Source organism: Diplotaxodon limnothrissa, linkage group LG7 (genome assembly GCF_057381915.1).
Source record: "Diplotaxodon limnothrissa isolate DT_005_m linkage group LG7, D_limnothrissa_male_GT1.1, whole genome shotgun sequence".
NCBI classification, from domain to species: domain Eukaryota; kingdom Metazoa; phylum Chordata; class Actinopteri; order Cichliformes; family Cichlidae; genus Diplotaxodon; species Diplotaxodon limnothrissa.
In genome coordinates, this window is record NC_140602.1 from 14,362,035 (window position 1) to 14,383,897 (window position 21,863).

At 39.7% G+C, this 21,863-nt stretch overlaps 2 protein-coding genes across 2 annotated transcripts; both read left to right on the forward strand.

The window, feature by feature from the left end:
• The first annotated feature begins 202 nt into the window (after positions 1 to 202).
• skor1b (SKI family transcriptional corepressor 1b) lies at positions 203 to 5,747 on the forward strand. The gene is made up of 7 exons (XM_085357491.1): positions 203 to 1,930; positions 2,257 to 2,356; positions 2,452 to 2,556; positions 2,671 to 2,730; positions 3,320 to 3,394; positions 4,998 to 5,072; positions 5,650 to 5,747. Exons 1-7 carry the CDS (start codon positions 203 to 205, stop codon positions 5,745 to 5,747), a joined length of 2,241 nt encoding a protein of 746 aa, XP_085213617.1.
• Positions 5,748 to 7,344: 1,597 nt separating this feature from the next.
• On the forward strand, positions 7,345 to 20,288 carry pias1b (protein inhibitor of activated STAT, 1b). The gene is made up of 14 exons (XM_085357492.1): positions 7,345 to 7,383; positions 9,572 to 10,004; positions 10,162 to 10,246; positions 10,416 to 10,463; positions 13,141 to 13,231; positions 13,335 to 13,469; positions 13,585 to 13,690; positions 14,499 to 14,572; positions 14,807 to 14,967; positions 15,659 to 15,792; positions 15,874 to 16,048; positions 16,147 to 16,286; positions 17,142 to 17,179; positions 19,406 to 20,288. The coding sequence occupies exons 1-14, from the start codon at positions 7,360 to 7,362 to the stop codon at positions 19,751 to 19,753; spliced, it is 1,992 nt and encodes a 663-aa protein (XP_085213618.1). The 5' UTR covers positions 7,345 to 7,359; the 3' UTR covers positions 19,754 to 20,288.
• Positions 20,289 to 21,863: the final 1,575 nt, after the last annotated feature.

Here is a 21,863-nt window from a genome sequence, read left to right on the forward strand (position 1 = left end):
AAAGACTAATTTCTAAAAATAAAGCATCAGCTTCGTGTGTCTTAAATTAAAAACGAAGGCCTGCAAATGACTTGTCCTCGACCTAAAAACGCTGCAGTGAAAGCTAATTATAAAGCTGGAGTTTTGGCGTTCGTTTAACTCACGTGTTCATATCAAACCTTGCTTTTCTTTTTTTTCCCCTGCAGCTTCTAGGCCTCCAAGGATGGACTCGATACCTGCGGGGCGAGACTCCACTTCCTCGCCAAACTCCAAACAAGAACTTTCCTACCCGAGCACTAACTTGAAGCCCAACCAGGTCGGAGAGACTGCGCTGTACGGAATACAGATCGTGTCTTTGGTAATAGACGGCCAGGAGAGACTGTGCCTCGCACAAATATCCAACACCTTATTGAAGAATTATAGCTATAACGAGATACACAACAGGCGTGTCGCGCTGGGGATCACTTGCGTCCAATGCACCCCTGTCCAGCTGGAGATCCTGCGGAGAGCAGGGGCGATGCCCATCTCCTCCAGGCGCTGCGGGATGATCACTAAACGCGAGGCAGAGAGACTTTGTAAGTCCTTCCTAGGAGCTCACTCGCCCCCCAAACTTCCGGAGAATTTTGCCTTTGATGTGTCCCACGAGTGCGCCTGGGGGAGTCGAGGCAGCTTCATCCCGGCCAGATACAACAGCTCCAGGGCCAAGTGCATTAAGTGCTCCTATTGCAACATGTACTTCTCCCCGAATAAATTCATATTTCACTCCCACCGCACGCCGGAGTCCAAGTACACGCAGCCAGACGCAGCTAATTTCAATTCTTGGCGGCGGCATCTAAAACTAACAGATAAAGGCAGTGCCATGGAGATTTTACACGCGTGGGAAGACGTGAAGGCCATGTTCAACGGGGGGAGTCGCAAGAGGACGCTGCCAGGCAGTGGGTTCGGGTCTAGCTCTCCTTTGAAATCACACGAGCCCAGCCGTCCACAAAGCTCCCCGGAGATCCCCGCAAAGATCCTAAGCTGCGAGGGCAGCCGGGGTGCTATGACGAGCACGCGCAGCTACCCGGTCATCCCGGTGCCCAGCAAGGGCTTCGGGATAATGCAAAAGATCCCACCGCCCCTCTTCCCTCACCCATACGGGTTCCCGGCTTTCGGCCTGTGTCAGAAGAAAGAAGACGGCATGATGGGCGAGCAAAGCAAAGGCGGCCTCCCGGGTGTGCTGTGGCCTGCCACCAAGGACAGCGCCTACCACTCCTTCCCCATGTTCTGGCCCGCGGCCGGCGCGCTGCCCATGCCCCCATATCCCCAAACCCAGCACAAGCCCCCTCCAGAGCTGCTGTGTCCGCCCAGGCAGACTGACATGGACATGTCCGAGCACAGTGACCGCAGCACCAACACATCGAAAGACAGCGCGGTCGATAATGACCGATGCTCCAGCACTCAGTCTCTGCGCAACGAAGAAGACAAGTCAGGGGACGAGGGGAGGCCGGCGGAGGGGGTGCCGCTCCAGCCCCGGAAAATCAGCTACGTGTCGGCGTTCAGACCTGTCATCAAAGACGCTGACTGCATCGCCAAGCTGTACGGCAACAGAAGCGCGTACAACGGCTGTCGCACCGGTTACTTATCGCCCGACTTTTTAAGCGAGAGCTCGAGCTACCGCTCTGTGTCCCCGTGCGTAGACAGTGAGGGCGAGCCAGACGTGGACGTGGAGACAAACAAAACGCAGGACGAGGAAGAGGAGGAGGGCTCCCGGCCTCTGTCTTCGGTGTGTCCTCGGACTCCCCTAGCTTTGACACACACCGTTTCACCACACGATTCTGACTCTAAAGGCCTGCAGGAGAGCAGCCTGGTCGATTCCCAGAAAACGAGCCTGCACGTGGCCCAGTCCTCTGAAAGAGAACTGCAGACCAAGCAGTTATCAGAGAGCCACATAGCTGCACCTTTCACCGAAGTGAGTGACTTCAAACACGGGCGATAATTCAGAGCTGTAATTTTCCCCTGAAGATCGGGTTCTGTTCTTTTTGCCTGTATGTGTACGTTTCAGCAGAGAAATGTGTGCTTGTGGGGGAATTTCTGTCTATGTTAAAACAGTGTAACACAACAAAAGGCATTTCCACATCACTTAGGAGGGGGAATAAAATCTTTTATCGTTTCTCTAATAAAATATCTATACATTAATTAAAGGTTTTCATTATTCATTTTTTTTATGTTTTACTCCATTACAAATATTTTTTTTTTCACCAAACTTCAAAGAAGTGGTAATTCTTTTTCCTTTAGGTTTACACACCAGAGAGGAGTGAGCTGCAACAAAGGAGCAGTCCGTATCAATTCAGAGCTGCGAATTACCCGCCTGGAGTAGGCCTACTTACAACAAACGGTTAGACTTTTATTTTCCTGCCTTTGTTTAAAAAAAAAAAAGAAAAATGAAAAAAAAGGGAGGGAAAAAATTATATCGACTTATTTTGTCTTAAGATGAGAGTGCAAGTAAAGAAGAGCCGTCTTCCACAGTGGAGGAGATCGAAACGAAATCTTTTAACGAACAAAGCAGCGAGGAGCACCAGCGAGAGCCGGATGAAGGTAAGTTACACCGAGGTCAGAAAAAAGGGATTTCAAACAAAACAAAAAAAAAAGCTCAGTAGATGTGGGACTACATTTTTGCCGAAGAACTTAATTTATATTATGTGTACTCAGGCGAGGACGCGCCACCCAGAGCTCTACCAACACAAAGGGACATACAAAGTCTGGCAAAAGGTAAGCTATCTACTGCTTCTATTATTATTATTATTATTATTATTATTATTATTATTATTATTATTATTATTATTATTATTATTATTGTTTACATTTGACGTAGCCTACATTATTGAGTTTTTCTCCATCACATACATTTATAAATATAAAAAAAAGCTCATGAGAGGTTGTAGATTAGCGGGCCTAAATTTTATAAATCAAGCAAAACTTGAGTCAGTTTCAACGTCCTGTCGCTCATCTGCACCTTCAGAGTCTTTGTATTTTCGAGGTGGAGCGACCTTTAATTAAAAAATTAGAAAAACTGAAGTTAAAGTTAATAAGACAACACCTCAGACTTTCCACTTTCATCTTTTGTTACATAAATGTGGGGTTTGGCGGGGGTGTCGTCTGCAGTCCAGGAAGACCTGCTCTGAATTTTCAGTGCAGATGATGATAATGATGTGCTCATCACTGTCATTAAAAATAGCAGAAGTGTCCTACATGGAAGCTGATGGGAAAGCCCTCATCTTTTCTCCTTCAACACCCGGCGTTTTTGTTTGATTTTGATTTGTTTCTTTTTCTGTGTTTATTTATTTGTTTATTTTTGCAGAAGAGCTACAAAAGCAGCTCTTGGAGCAGGTGGAGCTGAGGAAAAAGCTGGAACGTGAATTTCAACATTTAAAAGGTAAGCTAATCTCTGCCACGGTGCATGTAAAGACAAATGTTCCTCCTCTCTGTGACTGAGGCCAAAACATAAGCCTTAATATATCAAATCCACCTCAGCAGTAGTTCCCATGTGCTGCAGCGGAACTAAATAACTGCTGCTTTTAATCTGATCTACCTTTGCCCCTTTTTCATATTGATATACTGAATATATGTTTTTTTAAAATATATGTGGACAGCAGAAAAAAAAGGGTAACTTTAAAAAGTCAGTGTTTGATTTTTATGAAACACTAACTGAAAAATATCTATAATAATATAATTATATATAAAACGGTTCCCCATCCACCACAATGAAAAATGTTACAGAACATTCCCATCTGCAGTCCATACATTAAGACCATCTGGATATGACACTAACAGCTTCACACTGGCAATGTAAAGATCATGATTTTGAAAATGAAACTAACCATGTCCTCAAGAAGCAGCTGCATTCAGGTGATTAATCAGGTGAATATCAGGTGAGATATGAGCAAATATTTTTTTTGTAACTTAAAATAATTTTATCCACCTTTTCTTACAAACAAATAAATACCTTTTTTCTGAAACATATTATATAGCAATATGAATATTTGGCAGACTCATATAAAAATTGAGAATTGATGTAATACCCAAAATATGTGCACTGGTTGCAGTACAGGTAAAGATGAATAGAAATTAAGATAAACCTGCAAGAATGGAAACTAAACGATGTCACATACAGGTAGTTAAGTGATGATGAAGGCTTCCATATATAAAACTATTTGTTTTTCAAAAATTTTGGAAAGAAATTAAACCTATATGTGGCCCATTTAGCATATATATATATATATATTAAAATTATTATTAAAAATCTAGGGACAAGACAGTAAAACTTGTTAATGTTAACCCTGTAATATCATTAATATTGGAAACTTTTTTTAAAAAATTTTGATACCTAGCATAATCATCCTATTACTATATCTGAAAGTAAGACTGTTATGAATATAAGAGTGGTGAAGAAACATTATCAAACAAAAATCTGAGCAGATGTTATGATGTAACATATTTAAAGGGTATTCCGTTTATATTTCTCCTAATATAAACATGTCCTTGCAAATGCTTTTTTTAACTTTCATCAGTGGCATCAATATTTTAATTATAGGTCGGATTTATTTTCATTTAAATGCTATAAATAAAAAAAATTATTGTCATAAGAAAATGTTTTTGTTTCCAGCTGAAGGCATGCCCGGGTGTTTGCTACCGTTGATGCCCTTGGTTTGTAGCTTTAGCTTGAGAAGAGCGCCCTCTACTGATCAGCTGCCCGACAAGTTTAATACATGCATCTGTTATGAATGGCATCAGCCTCTTAAAAGCCTTAATTTATAAGAAACTATTGCCTCTCTCTAAACAAACATTCCACTTTGTTTGTTTATGCTGTGGAGGTTACATGATTGTTTAAAATGACAAAGATCAGAGGTGCAAACATTTCCTACATGGTTCTGTCAGTAACTTTGGGGACAGCGGTGGCTAAAATGAAGGGGGTTTTTTTCTGTCTGTGAAATAATTGTGGTTGGTTTACTGACTCAGATCTTTCATTTGCTTCTCAGATAATTTTCAGGATCAAATGAAAAGGGAACTTTCCTACAGGGAGGAGATGGTCCAGCAGCTTCACATAGTCAGAGGTGAGAAAACTAAAGCAAAGGCAGCGCACACAACAGCGTTTCAAGATGTTTCTAACTGTGGGATTTACAGATATTTTATAGCTTATTTTTCATGTAAAATCACCGGCGACAGTCTATGTGCTCAATTAGGTTTATTTTACTGTTTTCATATATAACGGACAAGCCTGATTTTTCACATGATCTCTGTTTTTGGCATCGGGGGTGCAAAGTGGTGAACGGTATCATAACGTAACTTTATATCAACAGATATTAGTGGCCAGCTCTTGCCTCTTGCGTGCACACTTACCCCAGTGAATTGCTCCAGAAAGAGAAGGTCGAAGGGTAATTGTGGATGGACAGGCTATTTGAGTGGATGGTCCACAGCCTCTTTAAACGCTTCCAAACTACTTGTTTTGAGCAACTCCGACTCATATCATGAATCGATCATATCATCATTTAACTGTAAACGTGCAGTTGTGTTTAACTTGTCTTATGTAGGTCTAAACATTTAAACAGCAGCAGCCTCTGTAATCCCCAGCAGGATGATTTACGCTCACATGCGCGTGCACTATTGATTGTTTGATCTCCTTCTTCATAGAAGCTCACGACGCTTTACACCATTTCTCCTGTAAGATGTTGACTCCTCGCCACTGCACCGGATCCTGCTCCTTCAAATCGCCTCTGCTACCACCGTGAATCAGACACAGGGGCGCGAGGACGCAGCCACAGCTTCTGTTAAAAACCACACCACGGGAGATTTAAAAACCACCACGGACACTCTGAGCCAAGCTGAAAGTAGTCTAAAGTGTAATTACCTGTAATATTTAAAAAAAAAAAAAAAAAGTTAAAAAAAAAAGTGGATCTCCACCCTCAGCGTTTATGTATCTCGCATACAGTGATTTGTTTTATTGAAATTATCCCATCGATTATTATAATTTGTGGCAAAGTGCAATGACAATGTATGTTTGTTGTAAAGGTGGGTTATTATTTCTTCTTCTTCATTTTTTCCTCCCCCTATCAACAATAGCAGCTTTGATTAGACTGTTCATTGCTCCTTATCCTCTCAGTATTGTAAATAAGTCTACTAATTTTAATGTGTTCTTCCATGCAGGCCAGTAGCTTACCTTGGATGTTATGCACTTTAAACGAGTGGTGGGAATTACAGTAAAAAACAAAGCAAAACAAAATACAAAAAAGCCTCCGCGTTGAAATACAGCATATTTATTTCTGTAGCGGTCAAACTATGCCTATTTGCTGTTGGAAATTTGAAAAACACAGAAATTAGTAGGCTGAATTAGTGCATCTGCGACCTTGTAAGCAGTGACATATCCTATTAAGAATAGTCTATTCCTCCATGTAATATTTGTTTTGGTCGCTAATGAATAAATCATTTTATTTAAAGAAGTGTGATTTATTTCCCCCCATATTTACATTTCTTTTTACCTTTTTGATTCCCACAACTTTTTTTCTTTTTTTTTCCTGCAAGTAATCAATCAACACAGGATCTCGTGAGCCAGTGGACTCCTAATTTAGCAAAACCCACTTATGTGAGTGCACCTTTCACCTTTGTGAATGAATGAATGAAGCTATATGCTGTAAGCGTTATTTAAATAACTGTTTGTGGAGGGGGAAATAATGCCATATCCATGAGAAAACAGCTTTCTACACGCGGAAAACAAGCAACCCGAGGCTATTTTGAGTGTGGAATATTCGTCTAGGTAATCGACGACTGAGACCTAGATCCAACTTCCCAGAGCCCAAGGAAACAACTTGAAATGATCAGGTGTTTAGTTATATATATATATATATATATATATATATATATATATATATATATATATATATATATATATATATATATATATATATATATATATATATATATATATATATATATATATAAATAAAGTTATAAGACAAGGAAAAAGTGGCGGATTCCCAAGTTAAGATTGCCAATATTAATTACGTCTAAATGACTTAATTATAAGGATCAAATATTTCCATTGTCAGTTGACAAATTAAATAAAAGATTTACAAATTATAGCACGAATAAAGGGAAGGAACACTGCGTCTTAAGCCTAATCGCGACCCTGTTTTATCTTTACGTACTGCAGAGCAAAACGCATCAAGCCAACTAAGATCTGAAGGTGCGCCCTGCTTTTGTTCAAAGTAGTCTGTAATACCTCGGAGACGCCCTGTGGTCGTTTGTGTGCCAGCAGCGCCCCCTGCTGTGCACTGTGGAGAATGAAAACTGACTTTTTATGTTTCTTGAGGATGGCTGTTGCGCCTGCGCAACCAGTGTAACAAGATGGCGGAGAGTGCGGAACTGAAGGTAAAGCGAGTACATACGTTAGCTTGATAAATAAACGTTTCACACACTGAGATTTCAATTTCAGGTGTTAGCGCCGTTGACACTTAACAGTAGACACCCGAAGAGTGTTGTTATGAAGGCATATGATAAGAAAACAGCAGAGCAGAAACGACTAGATAGACAGTTAGCTGACGAGCTAGCTCGGTAGCACTAGCTTTGTTATTGTTGCACACTCTGCGTTAGGCTCTGTCTGTGGTTCACCTGCACTTATATAAGGTCGGATGTGGGCTTTAGCAAGAGATGAAGCTAATATTCCTGTCAGCGTGTGAAACCCACTGGCATTGTAATGTTAGCCTCCTAGCCTTAACAGTAGTTCGCCGTGCGAACCGCAGTGTGTGTTAAAGATGGGCTCTGTCTATTCCCTGGAATCCTAGTGCAGGTTAACTTGGATTGGCTATACTTTTGACATCTAGTCCAACAAATTACAGACACTGTCCACACTCCTGTTTTAGTGTAATCCAACGCGATTTGTTTTCAAACACAAGTTAACACAATGAAAAGTCTTGTTTTGTTTCAGTGAGGTCACACCAGCATCATGCGGGCGGTGTTAGTTAGTTTTTACTTATTAAACCACAGCGGTGTGTCCCCACTTTCTAATTTAATATTGTTAATGGATTATTATTTCACTGTGGATAATTACACTACATGCAAAAGGCTTTCATTTTGATCTTCACTTCAAATGAACTAATATCTGCGATACTCACACGTTGCATTGCCAAAGGTGATCATATCAACTGTACTGTAGCAATCATTGAGGTTGATCAGTAAGTGTTACTTTTGTACAGCATAAAATGCATTTGAGATGAGCTCACTAAAGATTTAAATCTATCTGTAATTTCTAAGAGTACCGCTTTTGAGTTAAGAGTTGGATTTGCGCAATACTGCAGTACACTTCTTTAATCTGGCTTCATCATTATGTAGGGAATGTGTTATAAAGGTGTTTTCATGCGTGATTCTGATTTGCACTGCTGGTGTTGCAGTTAAAAGAACACAGATTCTAACACTAATTAGTCATTTGGTATTTAAAACCACCAAGACTGTCTTTATTAGTGGTATATACTATACTGAGAGAGAGAGCTCTCTGTGATCCCTTATTCTTGAATATGGCAGGCACCACCCTGTTATGGGAGTGTGTTACAGAAAAAAGAAATGCCATTGTAGTCATCTCCAAACTATGTTTTAAGTTTTCTCAAGCCAGCTTTAATAAGTACATATTATGCAACTTCACAGTATAATTTGCACCTCTAAGGCGTCATGAGAATATTTTCCATTGCTTAAATATTTATCCCGGGTAGGTCACTGATTGATTGTCAGAGGAGATTACCAAAATATTTGCATATGGACTATATGATTGCAGCCTGTCCTTTTAATGCTAACGTTGCTTTATTTGTCTGCAACGCAGTCATCCACAAAGATATTACAGCATGTAGTCAGCACAAGAATATGAGTGGAGGCTTTACAGTAGAATGTAAGATAGTAGAAACTATTTAAAATTGACTTTTATTCTCTCTGTGTCTCAGAGGCTGTCATGCAGGCTAGTGTTGTTGCTTTGCTTCACTGCATTTCACTCTAAAATATTTGTTTTGTTTTTAAACAAACATAAAAGAAACTCACGTCCTGCTAAATCCTTGAAAAAAATAAAACCACCATATAGTTTAATGCAGTCTGTTGCAGCGTTGCCACCTTCATTGTCAAACATTACCAGAGTTAGATTATCTTGGACAATGTCTCAAAAAGTTTCTGTAGTGGCTTCCATTATTTTGTACAGCTGACCATGTCCACATCCTGTTTTACCACGAGCAACATGTGCTGATGTGTTATGAATTAAAAGTACAAAGACGTTGCATTTAGAAATGTGCATTTCTGCATCTAACCAAAAGCCTGTCTCTTCCATAGTCATCTCAGAGGGGCTATGTTTACAGACAAATATTAATGACTCAGTGAAAATGTTGTGTGTGGACATTGCAAGATAGCAAAGGATTTAAAAGCATTATTTATTTATTTAAAAATAATAATAATAAGAAGAAGAAATTATTTAACAGTTGTATTTAATTGACAAAATAGTTTTTTGTTTCTTTATGACAGATTAGAAATTTTTGTTTTTAAGTTGTTATAGATCTTCTTTTCCTCACTCTTCATTTTTCACCAGCAAATGGTAATGAGCCTTCGTGTTTCTGAGCTCCAAGTGTTGTTGGGATATGCGGGACGGAATAAGCATGGGCGCAAACATGAACTTTTGACCAAAGCTCTCCACCTACTCAAGGCTGGTTGCAGTCCCGCAGTGCAGATGAAGATCAAAGAGCTCTACAGGCGGCGCTTTCCAACCAAAATGGTTTCGCCAGTGGACCTAGCTCTTCCCGGTGTTCACGCTGCAGCCAGCTTGCCCACTGGCCTTGCCCAACTGGGGTTTGACAGCCACGGTTCCCCATCACCGCTGCTGCCTGTTTCCTTACTCGGGCCTAAGCACGAGCTGAGTCTGCCTCATCTTTCCTCCGCTCTGCACCCTGTACACCCTGATGTCAAGCTCCAGAGATTGTCATTCTACGATGTGCTGGATGAGCTGATAAAGCCAACCAGCCTGGGTGAGTCCACAACGTCCTGTTCAGCTTTGTTTAGTGATAGCACCTCTCCATTGCGTGCATCCCATGAAAGCACCGGGTAAAAGTTCAGCATCTGTTGACCTCAGTCGTTTCTGTAGGTTTCCCCACTGACTCTGTGTTTCTGGTTTCTTTTTCATAGCTTCAGACAACAGTCAGCGGTTCCAGGAAGCATGTTATGCCTTTGCATTAACACCGCAGCAAGTTCAGCAGATCAGCAGCTCCATGTAAGTGAGAAAGCTTCTTGGTACATTCGGCAAGTTAAATAAATGAGAAGGCAAATAACTGTCACTTTTAAAGCTTTATCGCTAATTAACCTTTTATAATTAAATATCGGAGAAAACCGAGTCATTCATGTGTTGTGTGTTAAATATTTCTTCTTTTTGAATTCTTCAGGGACATATCCGGGACCAAATGTGACTTTGCTGTTCAAGTCCAGTTAAGGTATGACTAAGATAGCCTTTTCTTTTGAGCATCTGTTTTAATCGGTGTGATGTGGCGGTGTGAGTAATGGGTCTGTTTTTAGCTGCTCTCCATTTTGAATCAGCCAGAAATAGTAATGTCACATGAACAAAAGTTTAGAGAAAAAAAGAGCAACTGTGCACACATCCAGACTAACTTTTCTTTTAAGTGACAGAACAGAAAAAGGTTTGAAAACTAAGTGGCTACAAGTAATAAGTGAACCCTTAAAACACTGATACACAAGCAACATTTTGATCCTCAAGCGTGCCAAAGAACAAAAAGCCTAAGAGAGCTCATGCAGCTGGAAACTTGTTTCTAAATGTTTTAATCCTGAACAAAAGTTACGACAGTTTTGTTTGTTTTAAGCATGCTGCTAGTGTTTTTCTTTTCAAATTTAAGAAATGAAAGCCTCAACCTGCTAATTATGATTTTAGTTATCGTTAATGATAAGTGACAATGATGAGATCCTGCCATCCATGCTCTTCTGCTTATCGTTATCAGGGTCATGGGGGGGGGCTGGAGGGCTGGAGCCCATCCCAGCTACGCAAAGATAAGAATTGAGTTGAATTACATTGAGGTCAAATTTTCAAATGAACAGTGAAGGATACAAGGCATGTTTTTCTCTTGGGGGCTCAGGCTTTTGTTTATATTCACAACGGACATGAGGGATTACAAAAATAATCAAAGAAAAGTACAAGCATATTTGGATGTGGACACATTGTTACCACACTAAACAGTAAAGGGGAAGTTTGCTTTAAAGAACACATAATTTATCCAGTCTAGCCTGTAGGATTTCCCAAGCCAGCATACAGTGGGGCAAAAAAGTATTTAGTCAGCCACCGATTGTGCAAGTTCCCCCACCTAAAATGATGACAGAGGTCAGTAATTTGCACCAGAGGTACACTTCAACTGTGAGAGACAGAATGTGAAAAAAAAATCCATGAATCCACATGGTAGGATTTGTAAAGAATTTATTCGTAAATCAGGGTGGAAAATAAGTATTTGGTCAATAACAAAAATACAACTCAATACTTTGTAACATAACCTTTGTTGGCAATAACAGAGGTCAAACGTTTACTATAGGTCTTTACCAGGTTTGCACACACAGTAGCTGGTATTTTGGCCCATTCCTCCATGCAGATCTTCTCGAGAGCAGTGATGTTTTGGGGCTGTCGCCGAGCAACACGGACTTTCAACTCCCGCCACAGATTTTCTATGGGGTTGAGGTCTGGAGACTGGCTAGGCCACTCCAGGACTTTCAAATGCTTCTTACGGAGCCACTCCTTTGTTGCCCGGGCGGTGTGTTTTGGATCATTGTCATGTTGGAAGACCCAGCCTCGTTTCATCTTCAAAGTTCTCACTGATGGAAGGAGGTTTTGGCTCAAAATCTCACGATACATGGCCCCATTCATTCTGTCCTTAACACGGATCAGTCGTCCTGTCCCCTTGGCAGAAAAACAGCCCCATAGCATGATGTTTCCACCCCCATGCTTCACAGTAGGTATGGTGTTCTTGGGATGCAACTCAGTATTCGTCTTCCTCCAAACACGACGAGTTGAGTTTATACCAAAAAGTTCTACTTTGGTTTCATCTGACCACATGACATTCTCCCAATCCTCTGCTGTATCATCCATGTGCTCTCTGGCAAACTTCAGACGGGCCTGGACATGCACTGGCTTCAGCAGCGGAACACGTCTGGCACTGCGGGATTTGATTCCCTGCCGTTGTAGTGTGTTACTGATGGTGACCTTTGTTACTTTGGTCCCAGCTCTCTGCAGGTCATTCACCAGGTCCCCCCGTGTGGTTCTGGGATCAAAGCTCACCGTTCTCATGATCATTTTGACCCCACGGGATGAGATCTTGCGTGGAGCCCCAGATCGAGGGAGATTATCAGTGGTCTTGTATGTCTTCCATTTTCTGATGATTGCTCCCACAGTTGATTTTTTTCACACCAAGCTGCTTGCCTATTGTAGATTCACTCTTCCCAGTCTGGTGCAGGTCTACAATACTTTTCCTGGTGTCCTTCGAAAGCTCTTTGGTCTTGGCCATGGCGGAGTTTGGAGTCTGACTGTTTGAGGCTGTGGACAGGTGTCTTTTATACAGATGATGAGTTCAAACAGGTGCCATTCATACAGGTAACGAGTGGGGGACAGAAAAGCTTCTTACAGAAGACGTTACAGGTCTGTGAGAGCCAGAGATTTTCCTTGTTTGAGGTGACCAAATACTTATTTTCCACCCTGATTTACGAATAAATTTTTTACAAATCCTACCATGTGAATTCATGGATTTTTTTTTCACATTCTGTCTCTCACAGTTGAAGTGTACCTCTGGTGCAAATTACTGACCTCTGTCATCATTTTAGGTGGGGGAACTTGCACAATCGGTGGCTGACTAAATACTTTTTTGCCCCACTGTATATATGACAGAGAATACTTAATGACATTAAAAACTGGTGAATGACATCCGTTAAGAAGTGCTCTCCTGTATCATAGATGGAGATGGCTGTACTTGACACAACCGAAAACCTAAAATAAGCAAGAAAGAAAGAAAGCCAGCCTTTTTGTCAAAGTGGTAACTGAACAGAAACAAATTGTGTTTGCCATTTTTTCCTCAACATCTGAACTTATCCTCGATGCAATTTGTTTTCTCTTATTTTCAGATTTTGCTTATCAGAGACAAGCTGTCCCCAGGAGGACCATTTCCCCCCAAATCTGTGCGTGAAGGTGAATGGAAAGCCTTGTAATCTTCCGGTGAGTCCTTGGTGTTTGTTTTGTTTTTGTTTGCTTGTCATAGAGCATTTCCAGTGTTTAATAATGTGACTGTGAGTTACTAAATTTGTTGTGTTCCTTATAGGGATATCTTCCTCCCACCAAAAATGGAGTTGAACCAAAAAGGCCCAGTCGCCCCATTAACATAACGTCTCTTGTCCGGCTGTCTACTACAGTCCCCAACACAATTGTGGTGTCATGGACTTCAGAAATTGGCAGGGTAAACACACTGGATTCTCATTTTTTTATGTTTAAACAAATGGTCTGCGGAGTTGTGAGGAGAACATGAACCATCAGCATGACCTGGTTTGCTTATTATTTCCTCTTTTTTTCAGTGTTTTTCCATGGCTGTGTATTTGGTCAGACAGCAGTCGTCAGCGGTGTTGTTGCAAAGACTACGGGCCAAAGGAATCAGGAACCCTGACCACTCCAGGGCTCTGAGTAAGTCACGATATTAATTGGGAAGTACAAAGAACTGGATCTGCCCCATGATTTGTGAGAATGACATTTAAGAAACAGAAATTTCATACAGTAACTCTGCTACAGTTTTCTAACTGGTCTGACCACAGAGTCAAAACAAAGGTAAAGGTACTTTTCTTTGCATTCCTCATATGTTCTCTGGAAAAGTCCCTCTGTTTGTTTATGTGAACAAAGGCCAACGGTGGAGCTTACATTTTCTGCTTCACAATTTTGTAGTCCTTACTGTATGTGGGACTCTACAATACTATCAGAGTAATTCCCCTGAATTTGCTTGTTTCAGTTTGGTTTTTAATGTTTAAAGTGTTTAGTTTTTACTTTAGCTTTGTTTGTTTTTTTATATTTGCAATATGAAATAATTTGTCAGTAGCAAGGTCACAATTGTTCCTTTAACACAGACACACTGGGAACAATGTTTGGTCTCAATAAATCTATGCAACAACATTGTGCTTCAGTTCAGTTCAGTTTTACTTCTGTAGCACCAAATCACAGCAACAGTCGCCTCAAGGCATTTTATATTCTAAGGTGAAGACTCTACTGTAATATAATGTTTTAAGAGCTTTTCTTTTATGTTATTTTTTTTTTTAAAGTTTTTCAATACATGTTAACTTTTTTCCACTTTTTTAGTTTTGTTATGTTTTTTTAGTTCAACAAACTATAATAACCTTAAAACATTGTTACACAAGCAACATTTTGAACCTTAAGTGTGTCAAAGAACAAATTCCATTAAACATTAAAAAGTTGTGACTCTAGCACTTTGTTTTGCTTACAGTCAAAGAGAAGTTGACGGCCGATCCAGAGAGTGAGATTGCTACCACAAGTCTAAGAGTTTCTCTCCTGTGTCCTGTAAGTACCATTCATCACTATCCTCCTTGCTTCTTAGTTGCTTCTTAGCCTGCTGTTAGAGCAACAAGAAATACGTTTACAGTTTTAGTGACCTGAGGTTTACGGTATTTGGATGTAAAGTGGTTGGGGACTGTTGCTTTTGTTCTGTGCTATTATATAGTATAAAACTGATCACTGTGTCAGTCAATGAAAGCGACATTTATCGAATTATCTTTCTTTTCTTTTCTTTTTTAGTTGGGGAAGATGAGGCTGACAATCCCCTGCCGAGCAATGACATGCTCACACCTCCAGTGCTTCGATGCTACTCTTTATATTCAAATGAATGAGAAGAAGCCAACATGGGTTTGTCCAGTCTGTGACAAGAAGGCACCATATGAGCACCTAATTATTGACGGGTGAGCACGTCTTTTTTTTTATTTTATTTTTTTAATGTCGGGTATGGTTCCATGCCCATCCGTTTAGTATGATGTAGTCAGAAATGCTCTCCTTCCTCTACTTTGTAGAAATGTTAATCCAGTCGTCTTCTGACCAGAAAGGGTGGAGCAGGTTTCTTTAACATTGGCAAAAAAGGGATGCGCTGAATGCCTTTTTAATTTGATTAAACCCACTTGTTCTGGGTGGATGTTGCTGATCAGACAGCTTTAGCAAAAACAGATGCAGTCATCTGGTTATGAAGTTAAAGTTGGCTTAACTTTAACATCCTGCATTCCTGATTTTTATCAGGATAATCCTGCAGCTTGTCTGACAGTTGTCAAGATAAATAATAATAAAACTGCATGCTGCATAAATAGCGTGTAGCTTTATAAGCAATTAAACTCAGTTAAACTTCTTGTTTTAACTTGAAACAGACTTTCCTTGGTTTGTGTTTTATTGTCTCCTGACTATCTTGAACACAGCTGTTTCTGGACTGGATTCCTGGACAGGAATTGCCAATAATACAAATCCTTGTTTATGTTTATTTAGTATCAGTTGCTCAATCTGCTCATGATGAATCACAGCTGTATTGTAATTCTGAAGTTTGACTTTTAAGTGACTCACAAGTACTTAAGATTATTGTAATAGAATTGGAATGGCTTGTTTTTCTAGGTTGTTCATGGAAATCTTGAATAGCTGCTCTGACTGTGATGAAATCCAGTTCAAAGAAGATGGAAGCTGGGCCCCTATGAGGTCAAAGAAAGAAGTGCAGGAGGTTTCTGCTTCCTACAACGGTGTAGACAGCGGTATGTCAGTTGATTTTAATCTTTAAATCTAATCTTCCCCATGATCTGGGAACGCAGACTGACATTGCTGTTTCCTTGTAGATCTGTCTGGAACCGATGCGCATGAGCACAAACGGTCTTCTAATGACAACTGCAAGAAAGTAGATGTGATCGATCTGACACTGGATAGCTCCTCAGAAGATGAGCTAGATGACGAGCCGCCTCCTAAAAGAGCCTGTCCCTCGCTGTCACCCGTCTCTCCACCTGCAAGCAAAGGGTAAGTCATGAAACTGCAAAGGAAGTGAGATGACTGTAAAAAATGTGTTCAACTCTGTCTGCTTTTGTCTCTAAACATATGATGTTATTTCCTCCCAGAGTACTAAACCTGCACAGCCAGGCCTCACCTGTGAGCAGAGCTCCCAGCATGCCACCTGTGGAGACCAGTTACATTCCTCCCCCACCACCTCTCATCCAGGACTACCGCCACTACTATCACACAGCCAGTGACCTGCCAGGTAGCCCCGTCAATTTCCCTAAAGGAAATGAATTTTATCTCACTGCCATCATAGCGTGTATGTGTTAAATTCTGTCATCTGACTACCAGCATGAGTGTGCCTCCTGATAGACAGAACTAGGGATAATGTTGATGTCTTACAGTGTCGCCATGTCATAGGGAGATAACTTCACAGTGATTATTGTAAGTCATTAAGTGTACATTAGTCACGTAGGTTTGCGCAAGGGTGAGACAGTAGAAACAAAAACCTGTTCGTTTGGTTGGTTGTTTTTTTTTTTTGTTCTGTTTTGTTTTCGTGCAGTGGACAGTTGAAATTTTGTAACACTTTTCTTTTTTTTCTTTTTTTTTAAAGCATGCTGAGAATGATAAGACTTTGGTTTTTGTTACAAAATTTTCCTTATCAGGACACATTTATTGTTGTACTGAATAATTTGGCTCTCTAATCAGATAATTTATCAAATGTACCAGTGTAATTAACTGGGGAAGGTGTTTTTACTTTAAATTTTTACTTTAAATGCTACTTTTCCAAAAAAAAACAAACCCAAAAAAACTTTTTCTCAGAACTTTTTTTTTTTTTTTTTTTTACACACTGAGCGAAAAGGAAACAGAAAAAATGGAGAACATGGACGCTTTTTGGGAGGGATTAATAAAATAAAAAGATATTCAAATTACCTCCGTAAAAATATTTGGCTCTAATGTGTCGATTAAATTGAAAGAAAGGTTTTTGTTGTGGGAAATATTCCATATACTGGAGACCTGGGGAATTTTCATTGTAATACATCGGTTGTAAATTATTCACTTGTAATGACTTCATGCCTCTGAACGCAGCTTGTAAAGTCGTTTCTTTTTCTTACAGATCAAAATTTCTTCTCCTTCCTTCAAGGCGACAATCAGGTACAGTTACTCATTCTCATCCAGCGACCACAAACCCGCCTAAATAGATTGTAAAAGAGTGATATATTTTCAGTAAGACAAATCTTTAGATCTGTACATTGAATTAAATAAATTTACAGATGTTTTTTATCCAGTGATAGCTGTGCAAATCAAAACTAAGCTTTATTCATACATTTAGTGCTGTACATACAGCAACCTCACTTTTTCTCACATACTTAAGTTACTAAAGTGCTGTTTGAATTATTATCTCGCTAACAAATAACACTTGCAGGTAGGGCTGGGCCATATTATACCGTTCACGGTAATACCGGTATAATGTTAGGCAACGATAGGAAAATGAAATATCGCGATAGAATATGAGTAAAACGCGCATGCGCAGTGCCTTTGTTTTCATACGCACATGGCCGATTGTTGAGTGAAACAGATGAACCAGAATTGGTTTGTAAAAATGGTGCAACTTCAGTGATGTGGAACTGGTTTGGTGTTTGTCCGTCAGATACACAACAAAGCACATTTTTTTGCAGAACATGCAAGCCGACGTCGTTATTGTTGTATTTGTCGGACTAAGATGCTCTTAAATCTGGGAGTAATCTGGGTCCTAAACTCAGTATACTTCAGGTCAAACAAACACTGCAGCATCACTGAGAGTTAACTGTCTAAATTCTTTCATCTCTAATAAAACGATCAGCATTGCTGCTTTACCAGGTGTAACAATTCAGTTTAACTTCCAGGCATCCATGAAAACAAAATTTATTACATTTAACGGAGTTAGAAGTTAGCAGGAAGCTAGCGGAAGTTAGCTCGCTAGTTTCGCTAGTTACCTAAGCATGATATAGCATGTTCTGACTGAGAGATTTCTGAAAAAAAATCAAACGTACAGCTCTGCTATCACTTCCAACATAAATGAAGGCAGGAAACTAAACAGCAGTGACGTTTGTAGGGTTACTGAAGTTGGGCTAGCTGGTATATAATGATGTGCTACGTGATCGCTAGCGACACAGCTATGTTAGCATAACATAAACAGTGAAGCTGGAGGATGAACACTAAGGTTCCTCATGGTTAGAGACAAATGCAATCGCATGGCAGGATGCTGTAAACGGACCAAACGTCAGTCAGGAGAACAACTGAGATAATCCATCCACAATACAAGGCTAGTCATTAATATACTGCAACAACATGGGAATAGAGCAGCTGCCAGAGAATTCAACATCAATGAATCAATGGTACAGAAGTGGAGGAAGCAAGAAGAATGAGTTTAATAAAGTTTGATTTATCTAACTGCTTTGTTTAGCTCAATGTGCCTTATGGTCCAAAAAATACGTACTGCACACTACAGTTTAATGTTGCAAAGCACCTCTTTTTAACTTCAGTGGATATTATATATGGTTATGCTCAGGATATGTCAGCCCATTTCTACTGGAAATGCCTTTTGGTTAAACTTTCAGCAAGGAATTTGCATTTGCACTGTTACATTTTTATAAAGCTTTAATGTACATAAAAACCAGCTTCTTGTTTAAGTGAAAATTAATGGAAGGTTGTCTTTTTGCGCTAGTAATGTTGTGGAGTTGTATTTTGTCTCGCATCAATTATATCGTCAGTTATATCGTTATCGCAAATTTTCAAATGTATATCGTGATAAATATTTTTGGCCATATCGCCCTGCTCTACTTGCAGGTGTACGCTGAGGTCCGTGTCAAATCTGAGGTCATTTGGAAAACTGATTCTCAGATTTCTGCTAAAACTAGTTTTCTGTTATCCTCTTACAACAACTGGTGTCTTCATGTGAGGCGTTTAGTGATTGTCTTTGTAGATTGTTACTAATGAAAGTAACTTGGTTTGCATCCCTCTTTCCAAATTGCACGACTCTCTGCCCGCACATCACTCACACACAGCACCATTCAACACCACAGGAAAACATGCCAGTGACATTTGGGAACAACCTTAAACTTAATATTCACTAAAACAACTTAATTTGCCATTTTGCTTCTATCTTTAGCAGCTGTTAGTTGAACTACTGTTTATTATATTAAAGCATGCATGCAGTCAGACAGGCACAGGTCTTAGTAGTTTGTCTTAAAACTAAAACTTGGTCATCTGTTTTTGCTTTTTGGTTTGTTTTATTCTCCCCATTCTTCAGTGTCATGAAGTTTTGTAAATATAGCACTAGGCTTTAACATATTTCTTCACAGTATGCTTGACTGTTGTCACTCTTCTTTGTCCTGTTAGCATTACAATATGGTGATGGCTGCTGCAGCAGCTGCGTCGGCTTCAGCCTCAGAGGATCATGACCTGCTCCTCAACCGTTTCCTGCCCTACAGCTCCCCTCAGCTCTTACGTGAACAGCCAGGCACCCCGGGGAGCAGCACATTGGCTGCCACCAACGGAGGCAGCAACAGCGGCAGCACCAGTAGTTTGGTGTCTTCGAGCAGTCTGCGGGACCACGACAAAGACCGGGATCGGGACAGAGACAGGGACAGCCATTCCATTTCAGGATTATCAAGGTCCTCAGTGGAAGCAGCAGCAGCTGCAGCGGCCATTTATGGCTCCATATCTGACATTATCTCTCTTGACTAGATCCACTCAGAACTGAAAGACAAGGGAGACCTCGAGAGCAGGAGTTCTTTGTAAATAAAGAAGAGGAAGATGAAAGAATACAGTGCTATGTACAGAGAGGAAAATCTATTTTCAATTTTACTTATCATATGTATATAAACTTAGGACGCTTCCTGTCCGGTGAGTTACTTCAGTTGATATTTTTCTGTGAATACTGAAGACTTTTTCACACCTCTTCATGTGGTCCTTTGATTAAATTGTACCTTTTGTACCTGTTTTTACGGTTTTGTTTCGATAATTCATGTCAATGGCATTATTTCAGTATACATGCACAGAACGCAGTGGGGGTCACAACCTTATGGAGCGTAATATTCAGAATATAAAGCAAAAGGGCATTGTTATAGATGTACAAAAGGCAAGTCTCAGCAAAACAGGAAAATGGGTAACACTTTCTTTATTTTCTAAATGGCTTTATTTCTGTTGACATGCTGTGGGCAGCAGAAAGATCGGCCATTTTTTGCCATCACTGTAGAATTTTTTCAGTAGAACATTCATGCTGTGGTCATTATTTTAAATAATTATTTATGATGTAAGTTATGTAGGATGTGTGCTGTTTTTTTTTTTTTTTTTTTTTTAAAAGAAGCATTCCCTATGCCTCTAGGAACTGTTGCCACTAGAAATGCAGGAGTAAATGCTAGATCCTTCTATTGTCGTAAGTGCTCTCTTTTCCTCCTCACTTCTTTAACTCAAATCAAACATGAGCGATGTTAAATTGTTCAAACTGTACCTGGATGACATAAATTGGGAGAAGTCAGTATTGTTAAGACAACACTTTTATTTTAATTTTATTTTGTTGTTGTTGTGTGAATGAAGGGCACAGGTCCAGCAAGAACCACTATCGGACCTTTTATATAAGTCTTAGATTTGCAGTATTGTGTAATTTTTTTTCTCTCAAAGTGTAGTTGTTTTACTTTGCATATTATATTCTTAAAAACATGCACAAAAAAAACCACAATTGATGAGTTGATACCGATAAATTTCTGCTCCACCGTCAATGGGAGACTAGTTTCTGGTCCGCGTGAGGTGAAATGCTATATTTGAAAGGTGTAAAACTGTTCACTGAGTGCAATTGGATTAAATACATTTCACTGGGTTTGATTTTAGCACTTGTTGCTTTTTGTTTTTTAATTTACAGAGAGCCTGTTTGGAGCAGTGAAGCATTACAATGTGCAATTGAGTAGTTTTCAGCTTTATGTGTGTCTACAAATTACCTGAAAGCTCACCTGTTTGAGTGAATCACAACACCCTTTTTTTTGGCCCAAAACTCAAAATCATCTATGTTACTTTGGACTCCTCCCTTTCCTTTATTTTGTTTGACTTGTGCTTACAGTTAGAATTATTTATTATCATATATATTTTTCAGCATTTGTTTGATTAATGAACATGCATTGCTGTCATTGTATGTGATCATTTCTTTTGTAATTATATATAATTAATGCTATTTAAAGATGTCATTGTTGCTTGACATGCATTGTAACATTTTCTGTTTGTCTGTTTTGCTATCAGATGATGTCAATAACTCAATAGAAGCTTTGATCGTTTTGAACGGCTGCGAGGTCTACTGTGCTGTTTGATATTTGTAAGAATTAAAACCAATACAAGGAAGTGCATGTTTTGTAGATGGCGTGAGGACAGCTCCGTTTGCTTCTCTGGTAGCTTTTGAGAGCATTCAGTATAGCAACAAAATCACTCGGTTGAATGTCGCCAGCAAAAAAATGTACCGTCTCTGAGGAGCGGCGTGGCACTTAAAAGAAATCTGCATTGTTTATGAAATTGTTTTTCAGTATCAAGGTCTTAGGTTACAAAAGGATAAAGCTACGTAATATCATTGGCAGTTATTATTAGAAGAAGAAAGAAAAGCAACATTGTACACATTTGCTTGTTAGTAGTTTTCTTGATTTTGGAGGAGTGGAAATGGCCTCGGGGTATCCCTGTGTTTTAATGGTTAATTTAAACTAGGAGTGATGGCATATTCAAAAAATACAAAATAACTGAAATGATATTTATGTACTTACAAACCAAACTAAACTAAAATATTAATGCATACATATACAGGAAATGTCACTTTTTA

Bases quoted from the DNA above. Each gene is read 5' to 3' on its own strand.
- skor1b (XM_085357491.1), top strand. From the start codon at position 203: ATGGACTCGATACCTGCGGGGCGAGACTCCACTTCCTCGCCAAACTCC. The intron at 2,357-2,451 runs GTTAGACTTTTA...TTTTGTCTTAAG, and splicing joins AGGCCTACTTACAACAAACG to ATGAGAGTGCAAGTAAAGAA. The intron at 5,073-5,649 runs GTGAGAAAACTA...CCTTCTTCATAG, and splicing joins GCAGCTTCACATAGTCAGAG to AAGCTCACGACGCTTTACAC.
- pias1b (XM_085357492.1), top strand. From the start codon at position 7,360: ATGGCGGAGAGTGCGGAACTGAAG. The intron at 13,232-13,334 runs GTGAGTCCTTGG...TGTTCCTTATAG, and splicing joins GAAAGCCTTGTAATCTTCCG to GGATATCTTCCTCCCACCAA. The intron at 13,691-14,498 runs GTAAGTCACGAT...TTTTGCTTACAG, and splicing joins TGACCACTCCAGGGCTCTGA to TCAAAGAGAAGTTGACGGCC.